This window comes from Phaethon aethereus, assembly GCF_964289735.1.
Source record: "Phaethon aethereus genome assembly, chromosome: Z".
Classification (NCBI taxonomy): domain Eukaryota; kingdom Metazoa; phylum Chordata; class Aves; order Phaethontiformes; family Phaethontidae; genus Phaethon; species Phaethon aethereus.
The window spans coordinates 2,659,827-2,682,419 of NC_138577.1; the positions used below are offsets into that span (position 1 = coordinate 2,659,827).

The 22,593-nt window shown below is 44.4% G+C and overlaps 1 protein-coding gene across 1 annotated transcript in view; it reads right to left on the minus strand.

Annotated features, from left to right (window-relative positions):
* Positions 1 to 22,593, minus strand: part of DCC (DCC netrin 1 receptor) — a 593,712-nt gene that overhangs the window by 218,554 nt on the left and 352,565 nt on the right. Inside the window, 2 exon segments of the mRNA XM_082013714.1 lie at positions 8,458 to 8,578; positions 10,094 to 10,248. Coding sequence (XP_081869840.1) covers positions 8,458 to 8,578; positions 10,094 to 10,248 — 276 coding nt within the window.

Below are 22,593 nucleotides of genomic sequence, written 5' to 3' on the forward strand. Positions count from 1 at the left end.
GGGAGTTAACGTAAAAATTAAGCGCGCTCTGGCTTGCGAAGCCGCAGGCGAAGTCAGAAGCCAGGGACGAAACACCCAGCTAGACACGGCCAGATGAACAAGGCTAGAAGGACGTGAGCAGCACAGAGGTGAACAACTCTTAAATAACTAAAATGCCTAGCCAGCGTGCAGCTACAGCGCGTACGAGCCCCTCACGCCTTCCAATGTGGTTATTTTTAGGACACCTTTGATAAACAGGCAAATACTATTCAACTCGTTCGATCAGTAGGCATCCCAGTGAGTTACTCTGAGGTTTGTGGCAAAACCTTTGCCACACCAGGGTCAGACTAGCAGTTTAGGCACTGGTCTGTCTTCCCTCTCTAAGGCTTTTCTCCGTATTTCCCCCCCCCCAATTCCTTCTTCAGAGGTGAAGAAAGAAGGAAGGAAGTCTGCGCCCGCACAAGCCGCGAAGTCCCACACAGCCACAGGTATTTCCCTGGAAATAAGGGCAGAAGGACCTTGACCTACGGCCAACTCTCAGAGCACACACATACATTCAAGAATGACCGTGGCTTCTCTGAAACTTGTGCTGTCACCTCTCCCGACCGTCAGCCCGCCTCCACCGGTGCCGGTGGAGCCACAGCAGGCCTCCTTGCAGTAGCTGCAGTCTCCCTCAGTTTTCATTTGGTTTCTTCTTTTCCTACATCTGTAAGATCAGCTGCCACCGATGCTCTCTTTAATAATTAAATCGAGTGCATTAATAAGCCTCAGGTTTCTTTTAAACTCTTGATTGTCTGATACTTTTAAAACCAAGATACAAAAAGGCTATCGCATCCTCACAGTCTACTCAAGTCACTTGTATATAAAAAAACCCACAACAAAACCCAACCCAAGTGACTTTCACGTGTAGACCACGTGCGCAGTGACTCTCCCCTTTTGTAAGTAGGAAATTCAATTGCACGGATACGTGGCCGTATAGAGACACACATGGCTTCCTTCAAGCCACAAGGAGCCCGACGTTCAGAAACCACGGAAGGAAAGAAACCCACCAGCCTTTGGAGAGCAGGAGACGGGGGCTGCTCCACGCAGAGCTGAGGGGAGGCCAATGCCCGAGCGCCAGAGCCAGCTGGCAGCAGACACCCACAGCCCGAACGCTGAGGCTTCGCTGACCTCGCCCCCGACTCAAGCTTCTTCAGAACTTGACTTGGCACCTTTTATGGATTTTTCTACAGCGTTGCTTCGCTGTGTAATACATTGCGTTGCCCTTGCGAAAACATAAAACCCTGAGGTTATGCCAGACTTGAAGGAGCAACTCTTCAATGAGCTGTTCATGAACTATGTTGAACCTATCAACTGTTCTGGTTGCCCAGAGAGGTGGCAGATTTCACTCAGTTGAGGGAAAGTAGAGCGAGCGACGCCAGCGCAGAAGCTCATCTCCTGAGCTTCGCAGGAGGCTGTGGTGGTGTGGAAACCCAGCTGCCAAGTTTTTAAACCGTTATAGCTCTTACAGAACAGAGCCGCCAATTTTTATATCAGTATTTTAAGACAAGATCACACATCTCTAACTGCATCTTTCCAGAATCTCGTTACTGTCCAAAGTCTCCAGCAATGTTCACTAGATCAATGGAGAGCCGAATCGGACACGATCTCCTGAACCCAGCTAATCCTTTCCTACATCTCATGGCTGGATTAAAAATAACCCCAGCAGCTGTTTAGCTAACTTGTTCTTAGAGACCTTCAAAGATGGAAGCTCCAAAATCTTCCAAGATAATCCCTTGCAGTGCATCTATCTAGAGGTGCCTTCAAAGCACCTTTGCTAATTTCAGGATAGCCTTTACCAACTGTTTTTTGTTAACTAGAAAAATACTCCTCTGATTTTGCGTTTTTACATACGTCTGTTATAAATCCCCAGTATGGTGTCGTAATATTATGGCAAAGACCACCACAAAAGCATATAAACAAAATTTATTCTTACTATTATCATGATCATTACTGCTTATGTGGAGCAATAAATGTGAGCAGCTTACCAGTCGTGCATACCAAAATAAGGAAATTCAACCTCTTGTTTCAACACAAAGACTCCTGACACTGTGGTTCAGGAGGTTACTCTTCTCCCCATCCCTGGGTACCCTGCAAGCGCTCAGGTGCTTTGACTGCTTTTTCCTGCCAGTGGTTCCCCTGAAGCACCTCTCTGGCCGTCACCGGTGGCGGGGCTCCGGAGAGGGTGACGATACAGCACGTTAAACTCCTCCAGCGTCCAGAGCCAGCAGGCACAGCCCTCCCACAGAGCCCCGTTGCCTGAGGCCGTCACCTCACCTTTGGGAACAGATGATCCTGCCTGGGCTACATCGCACCCCATCCTTGCAGCTGCACCCCGCGGAAGGCTCCACCTCGTATTCCTAAGGTGTATTTACAGCTTTGCACGATTGCTTTCGCTTCAGAGCACCTTAAGTACCGAGGCCGGTGCCGCAGCTCAGCAGAGTGCAGCGGTGACAGCATAAAACCAGAGGTGGGCTGCAAGCCGTAAGATGGGTCAGGGGAAACGTCTGCAGCGAGGAGCAGACCTCGCGGGTGGCGGGCGTGCGCGGACGGTGCCGGAGAACGGCGCGCGACGGAGGGTGACCCCGCACACCGTCTCCCCGTCCCGCCTTGGAGCGGCACCCCAGAGCCGCGCGCAAGTCTTCTAGCCAAGAGGAATGGCACACACCTGGCAATGTCCAAACCAGAGGCGGCGAAAGCCACCGGCTCAGCGGTGTGAAGGGTCTCCGGTCCGTGGGGACTTGCCCGCACGCTCCTCTATTTAGCAGTAGTGCACACGCTCAGTATAAATTGCACCACACGCCTAAATAAGCCTTCAGAAAATAAACACGTTTCCACATCCCAGCAGGAGTGCCATCCTCTGTGTTAGAGATGAAAAATAAAATATATTCTACTCTGAAATTTATGAGTGGCATCTTGAAATAGTCTCTCACTTCTTTCTTCTGCTCTGTGTCTGCCTACGCAATGCGAAGCAGCTCTGTGAAATTTGCTATTTCTAATTCAGGGCATAAAGAGCAGAGCGGAGAGACGGGCCGTGCAGTCTTCCTCTGCAAAGGCAGGATCAGAATTATTAGCACAAAGATACATCTGCCCAACCTCTTCTTCAAAATTTCCAATACAGAGCATTCCTCATCGCTACTTTTTCACTGTTTTACTAACTGTTAAGAAAAAACCCTGCTTCTCCTGAGATTCGAAATCATGGGGTTTATTCCAGATTGATTTTAAGGCTAACCATAAGCAAGATTAACGTACATGGTTTGCCTTTCCAACAGGCTTCCAAGGACTAAAAATCTGAAGCTTTACTGCCAATATTAGCTCAGTTTCTCAGCATAGAGGTGGATTTTATTTTGTGGGTTTTTTATTTTTTATTGGGGAAGTAATTATAAATAATACTATACTACAATTATAAATAAGTATTATAATACTCAATCATAAAGAATACTAAATAATGCTTACGATAATAAAGGGAGGGGAAATGGTGCCTCATAGACTGTTTTGTGTAATAGGAAATCAGAGAGAGAGAAAGGTTTTTGAAAACTGAGTCAAACCACTGTTTCTTTAGCAAGGAAAAGTAATTCACAGATTACCAATCTAAGCCTTATTATAAAGAAACGCAAAGTCTTTGCGAAGATCTCGCGCACACAAAAATGTTAAATCTGCTAGCTGCTAAGCTGAAAATCTGACATGAGAAGGAGCTACACAACTTGTAAGTAGAGGAATTAAAACGCAAGAGAAAGTACATGACAAAAATGACAGCGTGAGTGGCACAGAAAGCTGAGCCCGAGCAGCGGGGCTCGGCGTTCAACGCCCGCTCGATGGGGAGCAGCCATCGAGGAGCAGGCCACCCAAGAGTCACCCTTCCTGTCTCCCTGCAACATCCCTCTTCGGACATCCCTGATCATCTGGAGATCATCCGTGGATGGACACGCAATCCCTGCTCCACACAACTCTGGCGCGGCGTCGCCTCGTCGCGTGGCAGCACAAGGAGCCCAGGTACCGGTTAGTTACGCTGCGGAAGAGACTGTTTTCTCTGCTGCTGTTTGCCAAATTAGCTACCGCTTTTAATGCCAAGAGTGAAGACTGATTTACAGCACTTTTACCAGCCTCCGGGAGAGGGTATCTTCCTAAGCTGAAGATTTGTCTAGCAAGGAATTTAGTGCAGGAACAGAGCTAATAATTATCTTACCACATACACAAGTTGATTATTTCAAGGCTGTCTTTATCTGATCTTTCACCTGCTACAATAAAAAAAAAAAAAAAATCCCTCCACACATCTAGTGAATATCTGACGGACGGATCCCTGAGAAGCCACCGGCATAAAGCAAATAACTGTCTGGGAGTTCTTTACAGGAAGGTTTTCCTCTGGGACGCTCTCCTCATCTGAAGTGATGCATGTCCATCACTCACCACCACCCCGTTCTCTATTCAATTTCGAGGTGTGCAAATCACAGGTTTTATACCGTTATAAAAATAAGACAGCCAGCTGAGATTTTCTTCATCTGCTTTTTCGTGCTGAGAATTTGTTTTCCAGTACACGTAACTAGAAGTGCCTATTGCAGGCTTTCTTCCTGGTTCCTGTTTAACATGATCGCGCTTTCCCAGAGACTATATGAAGTCCATAGGGGTAATCGCCCTGTAGCAGAGTTACGGAGCAGAAGCCAAGCGGCAGAGTGGCCTAAGAAACCCAGAAAGCGTGAGTTAGAGATGATGAGGGACCTGAAATCCTTAAAAATGGTTCATTTATTGTTGTGGTTTTTGGTTTTTGTTTGTCGTGTGGGTTTTTTTAAGCAATAAGAAGCATTTAAAGTTGCATTTTTTTCTCGTGTTACAAACTGGTGAGCAATCTGTTCTTAAGAGGGTAACATTAGGGTTGTTGATGCGAAAGAAAGGAACAAGGAGAAGAAACAATCCCAAGCGCCTTTTCCCCAAGTGTGCTGAAATCCACAAGTATACTTTGATTTACTAATGGTGCCTTGCAGACCATCTACCATCTCTTCTTTTACTCTAGTTCATAACGCGCTGCTAAGTACAACGCCTCTCCAGTCATAACCTCAGCCAAAAAGGACAGGAATTTTCTATTTCTCAGGGAGCTCGTTGGCTTTTTATAGCCCAAGCAAGACAAATCAAAATAGTTTTGAGCATCCTATAGCCACATCTGAATACTAAAAGCGGAAGCCACTATCTGCGTGAGCTCACAGCCCGTTTGGCTTTCACTTCTCATTTCGGCATTGTCTGAGTCCTGTTTAGCATCACAGCCTTTACAAGGGGGATATTCAGGCTCAATCTGAGCTCATTTATACTTGCTTTAATGCCAACTTATGTGCTGCTACTTCAGGTCCTACAGTTAAAGGTGGTCAGCAGTGGATGTGAATCTATACGTCCACATAACAACGGTAGTAGGAGCAGTCAGGCCAATTATACCTTTCTACCCCAATAAAACTTCCAAAATCCCCCAACAGAACATACACAACATATTTAGCCCACTGGATGGTCCAAATTATTTGCAATAAATAAAAGCAAAAACTGTCTTATGAATCACCAAAAAACCCATAAAATTACTATTGTACCCTAATATAAGTTTGGGGTAGAAATCACTCTTAGGGTAAAATCACCATCTGTTCAGTAAAGGGTTTATTTGACCCTGGCTTTCAGAAGAAGGACGCTCAGATAAGCCTTCAACATGACTCCATTTATGCCCCTTCCACATTAATGGCTCCGGAGAGGGAGCTATTCACGAGTAAACTGAAACTCCACGGGGCTCTCATGAACACACGCCAACAGCGAGCGTGGGCTCTGCCGGGTCATCGCCGGGCCCGGCCGGGGCGAGCCCCTGCCCGAGCCCCCAGCCGGACCCCAGCCACTCGGCGGTGCCACGCAGAGCTCGAGCTGGGCACCAAACACGTGCTGAGCATGGCCCCCCACCACCAAAGCAGAGGGGGCCACGTTCCTCCCACCACAGCTAGCCTCACCTAGGCTAGCATCTGAGCAACGCTGGCCCTCCCTTCATCTCGCAGGAACTGGAGTGGCATTGTTTGAAGATCTGTTTAAATAGCCAGAAAAAAAGTAATCCATCACTTAAAAAGGGAAATGGAGACAGTTTACAATGCTGTCCCGTAGCTCTTTAGGATTTTCTTTTCGTTTTCTTATATTTTAATTTTAATTCAATGCCAAACATAATAAACACCAACAGAGAGCATAAAATTTCCTGACGGCACTTCGCTTGCAATGCCTCGCTGGGAGCAGCCATGAGCTACCCAGTTTCCCCTAGGACGATCCTAGCACCCCATTAAACCCCACTGCAGCAGGAGATGGCCCGTTTCCTTCAGGTGTGTAAATATAATCCGAGTGCAGAAACTGAATGTGAGATTCAGCTTAAGAGAAAGCAGAAAGAAAACAAAGGCAAAACAACTGCACATCTCCCCGCAGTGAGGCCTGAAGTGGAACAGGTTGTTTCTGAGCAGGATGATGTCCCTCTGATCCCAGCCAGCCTTCCTCAGTATCACACAGACATGTCTTCTGCCAGTGGGATCTAGTTTCTAAGTGCCTCCCCATTTTCAGAGTCGTCCCTAAGGGAGGATAACCTCATCGTCACCTCTGGTGCCTACACAGAGGGGAACACTCATCTGGCAAGATCCCGCACAGCACTGGGTGGAGGGCACATACGGAAGTGGGAACCCAACTAAATATCCGCCTCTTGATCCCGATACCCAACCACCAACCTCAGTTTTAGCCAATTAGCCCTGCAGAGCAGGGCGAGAGGGGGCCAGGCTGGAGGGTCACGCTAGCAGGAGGAGGAGGATGATGATAATAATAATAATAATAACAACAACAACTCTACAGACATTACATTTCTTCTCCATACACCCCCCCCCCCCCCCGGCCCAGATCTCCCACTAAGCTGCCTGATGTCATGGCTGCAAAGTGTCTGCGGCATGAGCGTCCGGGGGAGAGGGAGAGAGGGGCCGAGAGCTCTCTGACAATTCCCCAGCGGCTACGGGAGTTGCTTTCAGGCAGAGGAAAGAAAGAGAAGAGGCTTACAAAGGCAATGCTGAATCACAAGGGAGGAGGAATAAGAGCGAGGTGAGCTTCAAAGATGTGCAAAATCCATGTTCAGCCGTTCACTTGGGACCAAGGCAGAAAACAGAGGAAGAAACCTTAGCCCTGTTCCCATCTTACTGCCTTAAGTATTTGCATAGAGGGGACTTTGCAAACTGGCGATCTGAGGCTTCCAGTGGTGCTTACTCCTCACTTTTGTCTCCCAGACGATCTCAGCTATGGCCACACGGTACTGCCACCTCCCTCCGTCCTGCTGGAACCACTCTGAGTAATAGTGCTCACAACACAACAGCTTACAGGACTGAATTTTGATGGATCTCAGCAAAAATTCCTGCTCAGTGTTCACACAAGAGTCCTTAAGAGTCAGGCTACTGCAGCTGACAAGAACGTGGACCATGGCCATAATTATTTCTCTATTTCCAGAAGGCCAGACTTTTTGGCAAAGCTTTAAAAATTTATACTGATGCTGTGTGGGAACTTTTCAAAGGATTTCCCAAAGAAATTCTATGGTACAAGCTATCAGGCTGGTTAATTGATCTCAGTAGGGCTGTCTCAATTGAGTATTCGTGGGCTACCAAGATTCTGCTCTTCCCAGTCCAGATCGGAGAACAAACAGCACTTCGGCATGTTCTCTTGTTCTCAGCTTACTAGCATAATCCACGAGAAGTAGCAAGTGTAACCTGCAGCCCAGTGTAGGTCATTAATCATTTACAACCCAGAAACTTTGAAGGGCTTTCATCCATGTTTACATATCATCTGGCGTAAGATGAAGACATCTTTCTGTTTCTTAAAAACCCATAAAACAGTAAACATCTATGCTGCTGCACGGTGCAGTCCATAAAACCAAACATCTATGTGAGCAACAAAAAAAAGCATTCATCCTTCCAGCACGTAGACACAAACCTTCTGATCTCAGCAGTTGGCTGCACTTGATATCCCACCGTCAAACTGTTCTTTCTCTTCCTCTCTTTTTCTTCTCTTCCCTTTCCCCAAGACAAATGTTCTACAACAGCGTAATACAGAACTACGTGCGATACAATTTTCTCTTGCTTATGGATTACTTTATTCCATCACCTCACTCATTTGTGATGACCTTCTCATATTTCAGCAGGATAAAGCCCACCAATAGACAGTAAGACATTGCCGCTGGCTTTTCATGCAGGTTTAGTTGGCCTCCAGAGCCATTTCTAGGACAAAGCCAGCATTTGTAATTGTCCCTGTGAACAAAATGCCCCAAACTATCCAATAGTCTGGACACGCTTTTAACCACAGCCAGCCAGCTGGATAAGTAAGAGGGAGTAAAGAATAGTAGCTGCTCATTTGGGATTTTTATGTTAATAGCATTAATTACATCTACGATTCTGTATGTCCTTTGCGTCTTACCAGGCTCTGGGATGATTAGCTGTGCACTGGCCTGTGCGTTTCCAGCTTCATTTTCAGCTACACATTGATAAAAACCTTCATCTGACTTTACCAAGCCCAGAATCCGTAAGTTGCTGCCACCCTGGAGAGACAGCAAAAGAGAAAGAAGGGGAGAGAATTAATTAGAAAAACAACATCCAACGTGAATGTGGATTCTAAAACCTTTCCAGAACAAGCTATTGTGTGAAACATGGTACTGCGTATGTAATCACAGCTCCAGCTCACATAGCCCTGGTCCTTAGAGGGCTGTAACCATAAGTCCTTTCATCAGGATTCTCTTGACACCTTGTGGTCTTCGCATTTTGTCTGATGGCACCTACAGCCCAAGGGTGACTTCACTTTCCTGCACAGGGTCCATCCAACATCTTTCTCAAGACTTAAGCTCCGAATTAACAGCCATCGCTCGAGTAGTGCGTCAAATTTTGTCTTGGCCCTTTAGCTGCAGGGCAGATTTAAAAGAACTTTCAACTTCCGCATCTGTTCTGATGGTCAAACCCTCCTTATGGCTTGAGGCCTGCAGATCCTCAAGAAAAGGTCGCTCTACGCTTACTTCACTTGAAACAGGTTTAACTTTTACCTTCTGTTACCACAATGAGAAACCATTTATGTTGGGTAAAAAATCTCAGGGGAGGGGTATGCTCTGGCTGAAATGTACCTTCCGTTAACTATTAAGTGAAACAATTTTCTAACACCTCCATCACACAATCACAACAGCAACTGAGCTGGCCTTTCCTTGGACAGCTTCTGGCTCCTTTCTAACAAGCAGTGATGTATAAAAAAAGACCGAATTTTCTATTGTATATGGCAGCAGAAGTCTATCCTGCATGAAAGCCACATTAGAAGTAACCTTTTTTTTATATAGGTAATTAAAAGACATTATGATCATCAATATTACTTGTTACAAGATGAAAAATTAGAAAGTGCCGAACGAAGCCATGTCTCGGAACAAGCCACACCTCACGGCCTACAGACATCGTCACGGTGGCTGAAGTTCTCGGGGGCCGTCCCCAGCACCTCGGCTCACTTACAAGTGCCACTGCTTTCAGCAGAGGCCAGCTAAATCAACCCTTTTAGAAAACGCAGCATAAATTCTTGGCCCCCGTAATAGTGACATCTAAACTAAAAGGGTTGGCGTCCCGGATGGGGCTGTTACTTTGGGTAGGGTGCACAACAATTCTCTCTCAAAAGTTGTAATTATGTCAAATGACCCTTATTGTTTTTAACCCCCTGTGTCAGACTACAAATTCCTTAGAGAAGGGACCTATTGTTTTTGTTCACCAAGGGCAAGGGTGAGTAAGGGAAGTCATTAACAAGTGATAAACAATATTATTAATAGCAACTCAGAGTATGACCTCACACTGTTACTCCTCCACAAAAATCAGGTTTAGCTCTCCCTAGAACCGTGAGACAATGTCAACGTACTGGACCTAACACACCTCAGTGCAACGTGCCTCATTTGTAGTAGGAGGCAGCAGAAAATTTGTTTTATTCAGGAAGACCAATAGGTTTATGAAGGCAATGATTGGATCAAATATCAGAATACAACTTTCACAACTTAAAAAAAAAAAAATCTAATAAGTAAAAGCCAGATAATTACCACTATCTGAAAATAGTCGCTAGGAATGACCACTTCTCCATTCTTGATCCACTCCACCGTAGGAACAGGCTTACCAGACACGGCACATTCAAACTCAATATCCATACTCTCATAGGCATGAAGACTTGAAGGGCGGATTAAAAACCATGGTGGAACTGCAAAAAAGGTGGAGAAAAAATGAAAGCGACAATGAGTGGATATAGATTAAGGCTTAGCAAGTAAATCATTTCAATAAGCCTGAAGAATATTAGACATAAATAGAAAACATATCTGTAATTTAAATTATTCTCTTTAACTCTGAGCCTATTAAATATGAAACACTAGGGAAAGCATTTATTCTAGAAAATACACTTATGCAGGGGATGTCAACATTTTTTTCTTTCCAAAAGAAAGAATTAAAACCTCAATTTAGATGACATGTAAGACTTATGTATAACAAAATAGATCTATAATTCTCACTAAGTGAGTACAGGAGTAATAAAATCCCACTCATTTCAAAGGATCAGATGCCGACTGCATACATAACAGGGTCCTACAAGTCAACATACGGACAGGCACATACAGGTACAAGACAAGTTCACTGACAAATTATACAAAATTGGAAGCATTTAGAGCAGAGACATTTTCATATAACCAAGAAGGACTTCTGACTGGATTTATAGAAGATGGGAAGATAATCAATAACCAGGAAATCTGTCCCTAGTGATTGGAAGAAGAAAAAGGTTGAATTATCTTTGCTGAGAACTAATTCTTATTAAGCTAGCAATTATCTGTTGCCTTGTATTACTATAATGTATTCACAGTTTCTCGGCATGCTATATGATATGCTAATTTAATTTAATTTCATCATCATTGTTATACTAGGACAATGGAAATTCACAACTTGAGGAAAACTGCTAATAACATCACATTTCTAATGAGCCCCCCTTCCACATCACACTGAAAAACACAGGGAAAAACTCAGCAGCCCACATTCATTCCACCAGCTCTCGTAGGGGAACGACAGTCTCTGTTTTGAATATCCATAGTTGCCAGGAAGCCAGAATAAATTAATTTCTAAGTACCATCCGTGACTTATCATTTCAGACAGAAAATCCAATTGTATTTCTTGAGCCATCATTCCCAATGTCTGATTATAATATTTATAAAGCCATAATATTAAAAAACCCTTCTAAATTAAAAGAAGGTGAAGATTATAAAATAAATTGCACCGAAGCTAAGAAATGTTCGAATCAAGGCTGCCCTCGCTTCCCTAATTCAGACCCCAGGTTTGCAAGGATTACAGCGCACTCAGTGACACGATCAAATTCTGTTTCTTCGCAGCCTCCCTCGGCACTCCACGCGGACCCCGCTCGCTGAAAGAGCAATTCAGGGTTTAATTTCAAGCTTCCTATTTCGTACATGGCTTCATGCTTTCTAGTTTTCAAGCTTTTCCCTGCAAACAAAATGATTAATTTCCCAGTAGGTTTTTCTCTCTGGTTTGTATTTCTACAATACCTGCATGATCCACAAATGTTTTTGAACTCGTAGGAGTTGGACACCAAGAGGTGCTACTAGCCAAGCTACCAGTGAACGGGCAAAGTACCCCCCTCATTTTTCTTGTCCAGTTCGCTATGATTTAGAGCAGTCTCTGCTATACAGTACTCAATATTTGCACATCAGACCAAAAAGTCTCATCAGGGATGCAGAAAACGAGGAAAACAAGTTGCAACACACGAATGCGCGGTACCAGCGAACAAACCCATGTCCGGTAGGAATGCTACGGCAGACGTACAGATAAAATTGTGTTCTTCAGCGTTTGCATTTCTCCACCTTAACTACAAAACTCTTTTTTTTTTTTTCTTTCCCCGCCTTGTTGACAACAGCTTCCAGCTTTGGTGATAAACGAAGGCAGAGTCCTAGACATCATCACCTCTTGGTGATGATCCCATCCCTGGGAACACCCCAGGTCAGGCTGGACGGGGCCCTGAGCACCCTGCTCTGGTTGCAGATGTCCCTGCTCGCTGCAGGGGGCTGGACTAGATGGCCTTGCAAGGTCCCTTCCCACCCAAACTACTCTATGACTCTTCAGTCACACCCTCCCAATTAATCCCGAGCGCTCTCCAAACTTGCGCGCACAATGAGGTAGAAGTACTTTTGAGAAAGGGAGATTCTTTTGATTAAAGCTGTCCATTGTGCAAAAAAGCAAATCAAAGTAAAACTGCAAAGTTTTTACATCAGAGTTTTCTTGATTTTAGCAATTGTTTCTGCTTTTGAGCTGAGTTACCTACACTTAAATAAACATCTGCCCTGGGCCCCTCCAGCACGGCTCCCATGGCCCATCTTCTCTATTCCTCTTTCAGATTAGTCTCTTGTTTACCAGATATTTAATAATTTAGGATACCTAGAAGCTCTCGATCCAGTTCAGAACAACCCCAGCGCGTGCAAATTCAAACCCATTAGGCGTCCTGCTTAACTCAGCTGCCTAATTTCCTACCGAAAGGGCTCAGATGGACGCGTGCGTTTGGGTCAGACACGCTCCACGCTGGGCTCTTCTCGCCCTGTGGCCGTCCAGAAAATTACATCAGGGTCTCCAGATCACACAACCACAGTGCGGGAAAGTTTGGTAGATGATTTTTCAAATACAACATCAATCATAAGGGAACACTGGTAAGATGTTGATCAAGCGTTTTTTTTAAAAATAGTATTTCTTACACTAGAGATATACGAAAAGAGATGATTTAGTGGCAGAGTTACGAAGAATCAGCGCTGATAGGATGGCTCAAGGAAAAAGAAACGAGCTCGCTGGGTAAGAAAAACCTGAAGAAAAAAAAATGTAAGACGGAATCACATTCTTATGTTAATTTTAACACTTCCTTTTTTTTTTTTAAACACTAGAGTCCTAGTATAATTTATTCAACAAACTCACATAAAAACACCAGTATCTATGTAGTTTATAAACCATACAATTTTTCAGAGCTCTGACAAAATCATAAACCACTCAATCTTCATTACTGTGGTTTATTGCAAAGTCACCAGAAGCCTGCAATTAATTTATAGACTCGTAATTCACAGATTCCTGCCAGTTATTCTTTACAACACACACGCTCCAGGACCCTGACCCCACTTGCCTGCAGCTTTTCATTCCCTCCACCAGAAGCGTTGCTCCTCTCCCCCCATTTCTCTCTCTTCTTTTTTTTATTGCTGGCATTTTTTTTAGACTGCTAGAAAGCTGGATGCTTGCTTTTTTTTTTTATGGTTTACATACGGTATATGCATAGCTGGGTGTTGCGTTTCATACCAAATTGATGTATTTAACAACTACCATGCGCTCGCCCACACCTTTCCTGCAGTGGGGTAGGTGAGCCCTGTATTCTTCCTAAGGACACCATTAACGTGAGTAATTTGCATAATTACAGTCATGCAAATTAGGCAGTATTAAACACAGGTAAAACACCACAAATAAAGACAACATAGCACCCTAAAGCAGACACATTTAGACTGGAAATAGGTATGCATTTAAAATATATACATATAAAAAAAATCAAGCACTATAATGTACATTCTATAAATATTTTATATTACAATAAATCTCCAGCACTTCCATCTTTGCTCTCTATGTGTTTCTTCTCAGTACTGAATATTTTAAAGGAATGCATATGTGAAGAAGGCTGGGGAGGAGGGTTGCAAAGCAAAGGAAAACACATGCTGTTTTCATGTTCCTTCTAATTAGATCACAGCAATATATAAAAGTGGCTTGAACAAACTGCAGACTTTTTTTCCCCAAAAACTTACAATGCTTCACAGATCCCACCCCGGAAGATTTCTGTGAGTTTAGTGAGTTTTTTCCAGAACAGCCTTGCACTGTAGGATGCTTATCTTGTACTTCTCCCTGGCTCTCGATGAAAGCCTTAAAATTCCATCTTCAGACAAAAAGAATTTAAAACAACATCTCAGATTACACTTGTTCCGTATCAGGATGAAAACACTTTTCTAAACGCTCATTTTCATTATTTCCTGTCAACCCAGCCCTATCAAAATGCCCCGGTTGCAGACTGAGGATATTTTATGCTAGATACTGTACCAAAAAAGGGAGGAAAAACACTAAAAGGTTAATGGGAGTTCTACAAAAGAAGATGTCCACGAGATTTTGGGTTTAACGGCATTCATATCAGCAAGCAGTATCAGAGGCCTCACTGAGCAGCTTTGGATAAAGGATTAGGACAGACTGCAGCGTGCGACCCCCCTGACTTGGGAGGCTTCTGATTCCCACCAACACTGTAACTTAAATGAAGTACAAGCCAAGAGCCATTCTGCAGGGAAGTAGTTTTGTCTAAAAGTTTGCAGAGGTTTAACGTTCTCTGTGCTCGGTTGGGTGCTCTGCTGTCCCCCAGCAGACAGAGCACGTCGGCGTGCGCTGCTGCAAGCTCCGAGGCTCAAAACGCGGTAACTCATCCGTGTGCCAGCCGATTCCCGACACCTCTGGGCGAGGAAGGCGGCTTTGTTTTCCATGGTGCAAGGGAAATGCAAATTTGAAAATTAAATTTAATGCATTTACTGTCGCTTCTGTAAAGATCACGCTACAGCCCTGACCTTCGCTTGCCTGAAGGTCCCTCAGACGAAGAACGTGCTCTGAAGTCCGTCCCGATTGCAGGGCAGTGCTGAAGCGGGTCGTCATTCCACGTGGTCTCCTCAAAAGGCTGCGTGGGAATTCCGCCATGCCACGGGAAGCGGGTCTGGGGTCTCAAACACTGGCTTCCAACAAACGGGCTTTTCCCTTTAAGGACCGCAGCAGGCTGCATTTATTACCAAAAATGTCAAAGATTGGTTGTAATGAGCCTGTCGCAGAGACTCAGGGACTAATCGAACACTTGCCAGCAGAAAGAGCTAGTTTTGAGAGCGGTGTGTTGGGATGACCTCCCTACTTCTAGAAATACCTTCTGCGAGATGACAGCCGATCTTGCGACAGGAGGGAACAATTTGAACTCGGAGAAATGTCAGCATTTCCTAATGCAAAGTGTCTTCTCTTCGCATGTTTGAATAAGGAATGTGTTTCTACTGACCCAAGAAAGATAACTGCTGTCAGCCAGTGCCCAACCCTGTCAGCTTTCTGAATGGGAAGGCTTTCAGCTGCATGTACTTAAAGGGTGGCTTTGTCATCTCAGAGATTCAAATCCTTTTTAAAAAAATCCCTTGTACTTTTCACTGCTAACTTGCACAAACCGTGAATTTAAAAATAAACGTACATCAAGTGAACGTGCCAGGTTGTGCCTGCCTTAAGGGGAGCCAGCACAATCTCACTCAAAGCCAGGGGAGTTCCTCCACGTCTAAAAATGACAGGAGAATTCGATTTTTATATGATCATTTAGCGTGCGTGTGTGTTTACCACCCTTCCCTGTTATACATGATAATTCAGGGACTGTGTTGTTACTGCAAGAAGTTAAAGAAAAAACTGTGAACGGTGTTACAATGCACAACTGTTTGGAAAGAGCACGAGGCACAAAAAACCTAAAACTCCGCTAACGTGTCTTCAAAAAATAGCAGATTAAAATGACTATCTTTCTCTCTCTTACCATAGCTCTGTACCCCTGTCTTACTCTAAACTCTATGCCTGACAGGCAGAAAGACAATATAATCTCAATATATCTCCCCTCAGACCAACCTTGAAGAAATAAAAGAAAAATGAAGCTGTTATTCTATGTAAAACTTCATTCTTCACCTAAATAAAGGTATTACTTGTCTTATTTAATGATTTAGATTATTTTCATGCTGCTTTAGTTCTCAGCATGAAGGTCAGCTTATACCATTGCTGCAGAACAGCAGAAGTTCATGGTTCCCAAGAGAAAAAGCAGCAAGCCACCAAAAATTCAAATGATGCATCGTCGTAATCCCACGGGCATGAAAGAGGAGAAGATGCGGAGACAACTCCCGCAGCTAAAGCAGGGCTTTTGTAGTCAAAGCGATCTCACCAGAGACACGCATCCTACTTTGTACTGAATGTATTAAAAATGTATTTTAATCAGTTTGAATCTCCGGTTCTGCAGCTAACTAAAATATATCCTCTTCCCTCAGCATAAGTTGGAGCAGCCTTTAAACTTGCAAAGTTGCCCATGATTTCAAATACATCTGTACAGTAAAATACTGGGAACTGAGCGGAGACTGGGGACAAAAGGCTAAGAAAGCAGAAAATCTACCAGAGGGGAGAGGGCAGAAAACATCATGACTAGTTTCCCACTTTGCGTTTTCTAAGGCGAGCTTTAGCCAGCTGAAAAACTGCTGATCTTGCCACTCTAGCACTTTATAAATGAAAAATAATCAAGTTAAGAGATTTTATTTTCATTGACTACTTTACTAAACGTTAATGAGCACACTGATGACACGCTTAAGGAAAAATACAATTTCAGTTTTATAAATAATTACGAAGATTCTTCAACATTACATCCAGGAAATACGGTGAAAAGCAAAGCTTAACCCACTTCTGCTTCCAAAAGTAGAAATTCTTCTGAAATGCTGTGATGACCTGTGCCGTACTTGAAGAGCTAAAAGTCTTGATCTTTTCTAAATAAAAAGGTACTTTCTCTTGTGGATTTGTAGGAGCCAGCCCCTCACCCCAGTGCAGTGGAAAAGGCAGCACAGTTTATGTAAAGAAAACTCATTATCGTCTGTGCATTGGTTCAAGTGGCAGCTCTCCCATGAAAACTCCAAAGGGATAAGGTTACGTGTAAAGTTTCCAGATGGGGTCGGAGCAGTAGTGAAGGACAGGTTTGCCGCATGACCGTACCTCTACGATAAGTGAGTACAAAGGGGCTGTTAAGAAAAAAGGACTTTCTTAGTAATTCCCATCAACTAAGATTTCATTCACACGTCAGGAATCAATGAAGAAATTCCTGTTGCAAAATACTTCTTCCTCATAGACGTTGCTGCCTTGTGTCACTGGCCGTTTTCCTAAAAACTAGTTTTAAAAGCTTGCCAAGGGCATAAGCTGTGTCTCATAATAAAAAACCCTCTTGGGGTTTTTTGGAGAAGCTTGCATGTTCGGGTGGCTAATAACAACTCCCACTGTATTGCCCTCCTGGTAGCCAGGCCCTAAGTAGGTTCAGCCAGGCTGATAATGACCCTGCGGGATCGCTGGGAGCTCCATCCGGCTGCTGCTGGGCTACGGCAACGTCAGCATTGAGGAGCAGATGCAGCGGTTACACAGGCTCATCCTCACAGAAGACGCCTATGGAGTTAAAAAGTGTTGAAACCAGCTCGACGGAGGGCGAGTTTCAAGGTCTGGGTAGAGAACGCACGCACGTGCTCGCCTACGAGTTTCTGTAGCGTACGCTCTGTATCATTTTTATGAGCAGTACTGAGTAAAACGTAGCTACCTTGTAGACTGCCATATTCTACCACAGCGTAGAATATTTCAGGATTAATCTAAGTGCCTAATTTTTTGAGTTTATAAACAAATCAGGAGCAAAAGTCTTCCAAATGGATCATAATACTAAAATGTTATTTTAATAACAGTATCCTGGAAGACTTGTGAAATACAGGTTGTTCCCCAACACCGGTAGAAAAGTTAGGCACGGAGAGAGGATTTTTCCCTGTTAAAACATTGTTTCACATATGACCACCAAGTTAAAAACAACGTAAAAATGAAATAAAGCATCCCTGCCCCTTGCAATAGGTAAAAATGCTGGTCCAGCTCCTGAATGGGTTTGCCTGGCTGGAGACCACAGAAGCAGGATGCTAATAAATGTTCCTTTTATGTGATGCACCCATAATGGACAACCTGCAAAGAGAAAACTAAGGTCACCGATATCTGTCAATTTATAACTACCTAAAGATTTTATTTTATTGCCGCCTTTATGACTTATAGTACAGGCAACAGTTATTGACCACATACCATCTGCCCTGGGAACAAATGAGCATTTCATAATTGTGTATTGGGTCAAACTTTATCTTTAGATGCATTAACGTTATTTCTGTCAACCCCTGTATAAAAGGAACACATGCATCACAGAACAGGCTTTCCGAAGGCTAATATAATACTGACATTTAGCTAAATTTTGAGCAAATAACACAGAAGAAAAAATCAGGTTGTAAGAAAGTTGCAGGTGGAGCCGAATTATCTCCTTTTTTTTTTTTTTTAAATAATTTTTTCCCTGTGTGCCTAAAGATAGCCTAAATGGGCATTAAGTTAATGGGAACACAAAACTCCAAAACATACTGTAAGGCCACAAAGACTTTTCAAGGTCTTAGAAGGCATACTTTGTTCTGGGGGGTGTTTTGTTTTGTTTCGTTTTTTTCTGTCCCTTCATAAAAACATCAAGATATAATGGCTCTGAGCTAACTCAAGATAAGTACTTACAGGCACCAACCTTCACTTCATCAAAAAAAAAACCCAACAAAAAACCAAAAAAAAAGCAAGAATATTCTGTAACCTTTCCTCCTATGTGTCTGTGCAAGAGGCAAAATTTCACGCTCTCTATATGCCGCTTGTAAAAAAAGCTTTTGTGGTTAGACAGAAAAATAACTGTTGTTCCTGGATGCTGCACTATCTCTCTCCTGGTCCCCACAGCACGTTAAGGACCAGCAAAGGATCCTTCCCGGAGCTCTTTGCTGAGATTCGGCTGACACCAGCATGCACCGTGCTATCAGCCTCGGTAATTGCAACTATAATGCATTTCATTTTGGGATCTCAAAGCAATTTGTAGACATTAAATAATTCACAAGCATTTTACAGATAGATACACACACATAGAGTAAATGACTTGCTCAAGGTCATGTAACATATCAGTGACAGATAATTAAAAGCCAGTGTAATTAATAGATGTCCCCGTGAGATTTCTGCGTGTCTAAGACTCCCTTCGCTCTCTGGCTGGAAGAGAAAGCCACCTCTTTGCGGTAGGGATTTCCCAAGTTTGCTTTTGTACTTTCTCTCTGAAAATCATTTTCAGGATCTGCGCATTTTGGCCGTGATCGCATCCAGTGCAGTCCCAGCAGCCGGAGGCTGCTGCCACTGGAGCAGGAGCCGGTCTCTACTGCGCTGGGCACTGGGGACCAGCTCGTGTCGGCGAGCAGGTCCGTCAGTGAGCCAGCACCTCCCCGCTCCCCCAGCACTCCCCATTAAGGTTAAAATCAGCTGCTAGAACTTCTCCAGGGAGAAAATTGGAGAAGCTGAAAACAGAAAAAAATACAGTAGAAGAGAGGGGAACGCCGTATGAGTTTATTACCCTCTCTGTAGCAGTCCTGATCTCTAATAAAAGCTTTTGTGGTTGTTCTTAGTCACAATTTCATTCCTTTTCCACTTTTGCAATGTGGCGTTGGTGTGGAGGGACGTTTCCTGTGGGGCTTTACCTGTGGGGAAGGAGCAGGGTCAGAGGGAACGTGGTGGTACAGCCTGGGGCAAGGCACCACGGCAGCTCCCCTGCCGTCCATCTCAACTTCTCATCACTGCTTCCTTATTTTTTTTCCCGTGATATCCGAGGGCTGCAAAGCCCATAACAACAGGCTGGGGAAAGGAGACCCCAGGGAGATAAAAAGTGCACGTGAGAGGAGAAAAAAAACAAACCACGAGCACCAAAAAGTACAACTAATTGGGAGTTGCTCATAGAAGGTGCTTTTAGAAACTTAGACTGGCTGACGCCGCGTTTTTAATTCAGTAGCACGATTTGCAAATAAAACTATCAAGAATTGAAGGTGTACTGACAGTAGCTCACGGGATTCACGCAGTGACTCAGCTACGTCCACACACGGGCAGAGCACGGATCTGTGCTTGCTCAGGCTCATCATCACGCCTCAAAAGAACAAGGAAAAACCCACTTGTTTACCTTGAGAGCCTCTACCACGCTCGGAAATATATTAGAAAAAGAAAATAAAAATATTGTTAAAAGGAAAAAAGAAAATGACAGCCCCTTTGGATTTTCTATTCTTTAATTTCATTCTATTAGTCACTAAACTGCTATTGCATAAGGGAAAAAAAAAATATCACCCATTGATCACATTTCAATAACCTTTACAAAATTATGCAAGCCGGTTTTTGGAACAACCCAAAAGGTGCATTAAACTGTTAATCCACTTGTGGATCACTGCATGTGTACTTCACCTGGCAGACTGAAATTCTGCCTGGAGGAGTTTGGCTGGAAGAAGTCCAATAATAAAGACTAGCAACAGTTTGCCACTGCAGGAGGAAAATATTGAGAAAGTGTGCTGAAAAGGTACTTATTTTGAGCTATTTATTTGTATGGCCTCAACCTCATTTTAATCTCAGTGTCTTAAAAGAAAGGTTACAGCAGTATATGTAATACTGGACAGGCTACTGCAGTCTGTTATGATGCCCACCCTACGTTCAGACCCCTTGGTGGACCTGCCAAGTTAATGGGTGGATTCTCAGGTCATTTATTCAGGCCAGTAAATCAACTTTTAAATTATCCCATTCAAATGAAATCATTAACACAAACTGAGGACAGATGCTCAGAATGAGTACCTTGGGAAAGAAAGATTGGAGCGTGCATGAAAGGCTTTACAAACTAAGCTGTGTAGAACGCAGAGAAAGAAGAAGCCCTTGCTAAAAAGTAATAAAACCTTCCAAATCCATTTTAAAAGCCCAGGAAGATTCACGAGGAGTTGCTGCCTTCGGAGCTACCACAGCCCCCAGGTACGGCACAAGACAGCAGCCGGCTGCAGGGCGCGATGCCAGAGCTCTCCCCGTGCGCGCTTACACGTCTCCTCGCTCCCGGTGCTCATCTCCTTTGAAGAGCAACTGCTCCTCACCCCAGCCAGGTGAATGAAGCCCTTTTTAAACAGACAGTATGAGTTTTAGGTCCCAAGATAATTAAGGAAGGAGTTGGGAACTGCGGGGTGACAGCTGACTTGGAGCTGTGGCAGCAGGACCAGGTTATCACGCTCAGAAGTCAAAGGAAAATATACTGCTCTCCACTCTACATCAGCCTACCACCACCGCTTCTTTGAGATGTCGGGCCAGTTAGCGGCTATGTAGCTGTCCGTCCATCCTAGCCTTCAACTAAATAAATAAAAAGTCATTCCGTTTTCCTTGTGGAGATAGGGCTAAGAGCTAGCCAGCGCTAGGTCTTAATGCAAGCATCCAAAAGCTCCGTTTAGTTTAAAAATTAAAAGCGTACGCTAGGCAGGTTTATTCTGGTTTACTTGGTTAGCCATCCTACCTGCCGACTCTGTACATAAACGTGAGCAAAAGGTGGAATACGAATTATGGAAAAGACCGAGGGCGCTGTCGGTGCGGCTGGCAGGACCCCCCGCTCCGGCGTGGGACCACCTTTGCTCTCGGCACTAAAGCGGGGCGCAGACGGTGAAAGGGACTCAGAGCAGCCCGTGCAGCTACAGGCGCCGCGTTACACGACCCCCCTTCTGCTCGGGGTGAGGCAGTTGCATTTGGATCAAAGAGAAAGGAATCAACAAGCTCTAATTCGATTAGCAAGCAAAAACATCAAATGATTTTTAAGCGATGCAAGGTCACCGAGAATAAAAGTGACTGAGGTACCCACGCACTGCTCACCACAGCACGAATCAGACAGCTATTCTCTTGATAGCAGCTAAGTCGCCTACTCCGAGAACCAAAAGCAGAACTCTTTGTTTTCCATTAATTCCCCCAAAAGGCAGGGCTAAAGCAGCCGACGGCTCTCGTACCACCCGGCGAGGTGAAACGGGGTGAAGACCCACCAGTCCTACAGGCACTGCCACGCGGATTTCGCTACAACCCTCCTTCCCCGGCGTCCCCGCGTGCAAGCCCCAAATCGGAGGGGAAACCCAACACGGGTTGCTCAGCAAGGCGGGGAGCCGGGCCGGGGGGGAGCCGGGCCGGGGGGGGGGGGAAGCCGCCCAGCCCGCACCGCGCCAGCGCGGGACGGTGCCTCCTGCAAGGCGCTTGCCCAGCTCAGAGCAACCAAAAACGGGGAAGAAGTGAAAACGAAGAGCTTTTAAACACCACCACGCTGCATTCAGTTCTTCCCCGGGATAAGACACATGCATTTTTAAAAACTGAGATAAATGAAATGGACTAAAGGAAGACGTGTCCTGCGCCTGCATGCCGTCCTTGGCACGCTGCTTCTCATCGCAACGTTAACGTACCACAAGCTGCACAAACGTCGCTCAAACGGATCGAGCGAGGTTGAATTCCTGTCAGCCAGTCTCACAGGCAGTTCAGTTCTTCCGACTGCCTTAACCTTCGATGTAAAAGTAATAATAGTTTAATTGCTGTGACACATTTCGCCTACAGATATTAATGGGTTTGCAATACCCAAGTGAAGGAGATTGACACCTCACTGTCATTTTACCAATGGGAAGAGGAGAGCACGTGGATCAGACTTCTCAGGAGTGTATGTTACGATGATCTAGTCTGACCTAAGGTATAAATCAGAACAGGACTTCCCTGAATTAATCACTTTTTGAATTTTAGGAAACGCATTCATTTTTTTCTGGTGATACAAAATACATGATAGCCCTTGGTACATTTTTCTACTGATTAATTATTCTCATTTAAGAAAAAAAGTATTATCTTC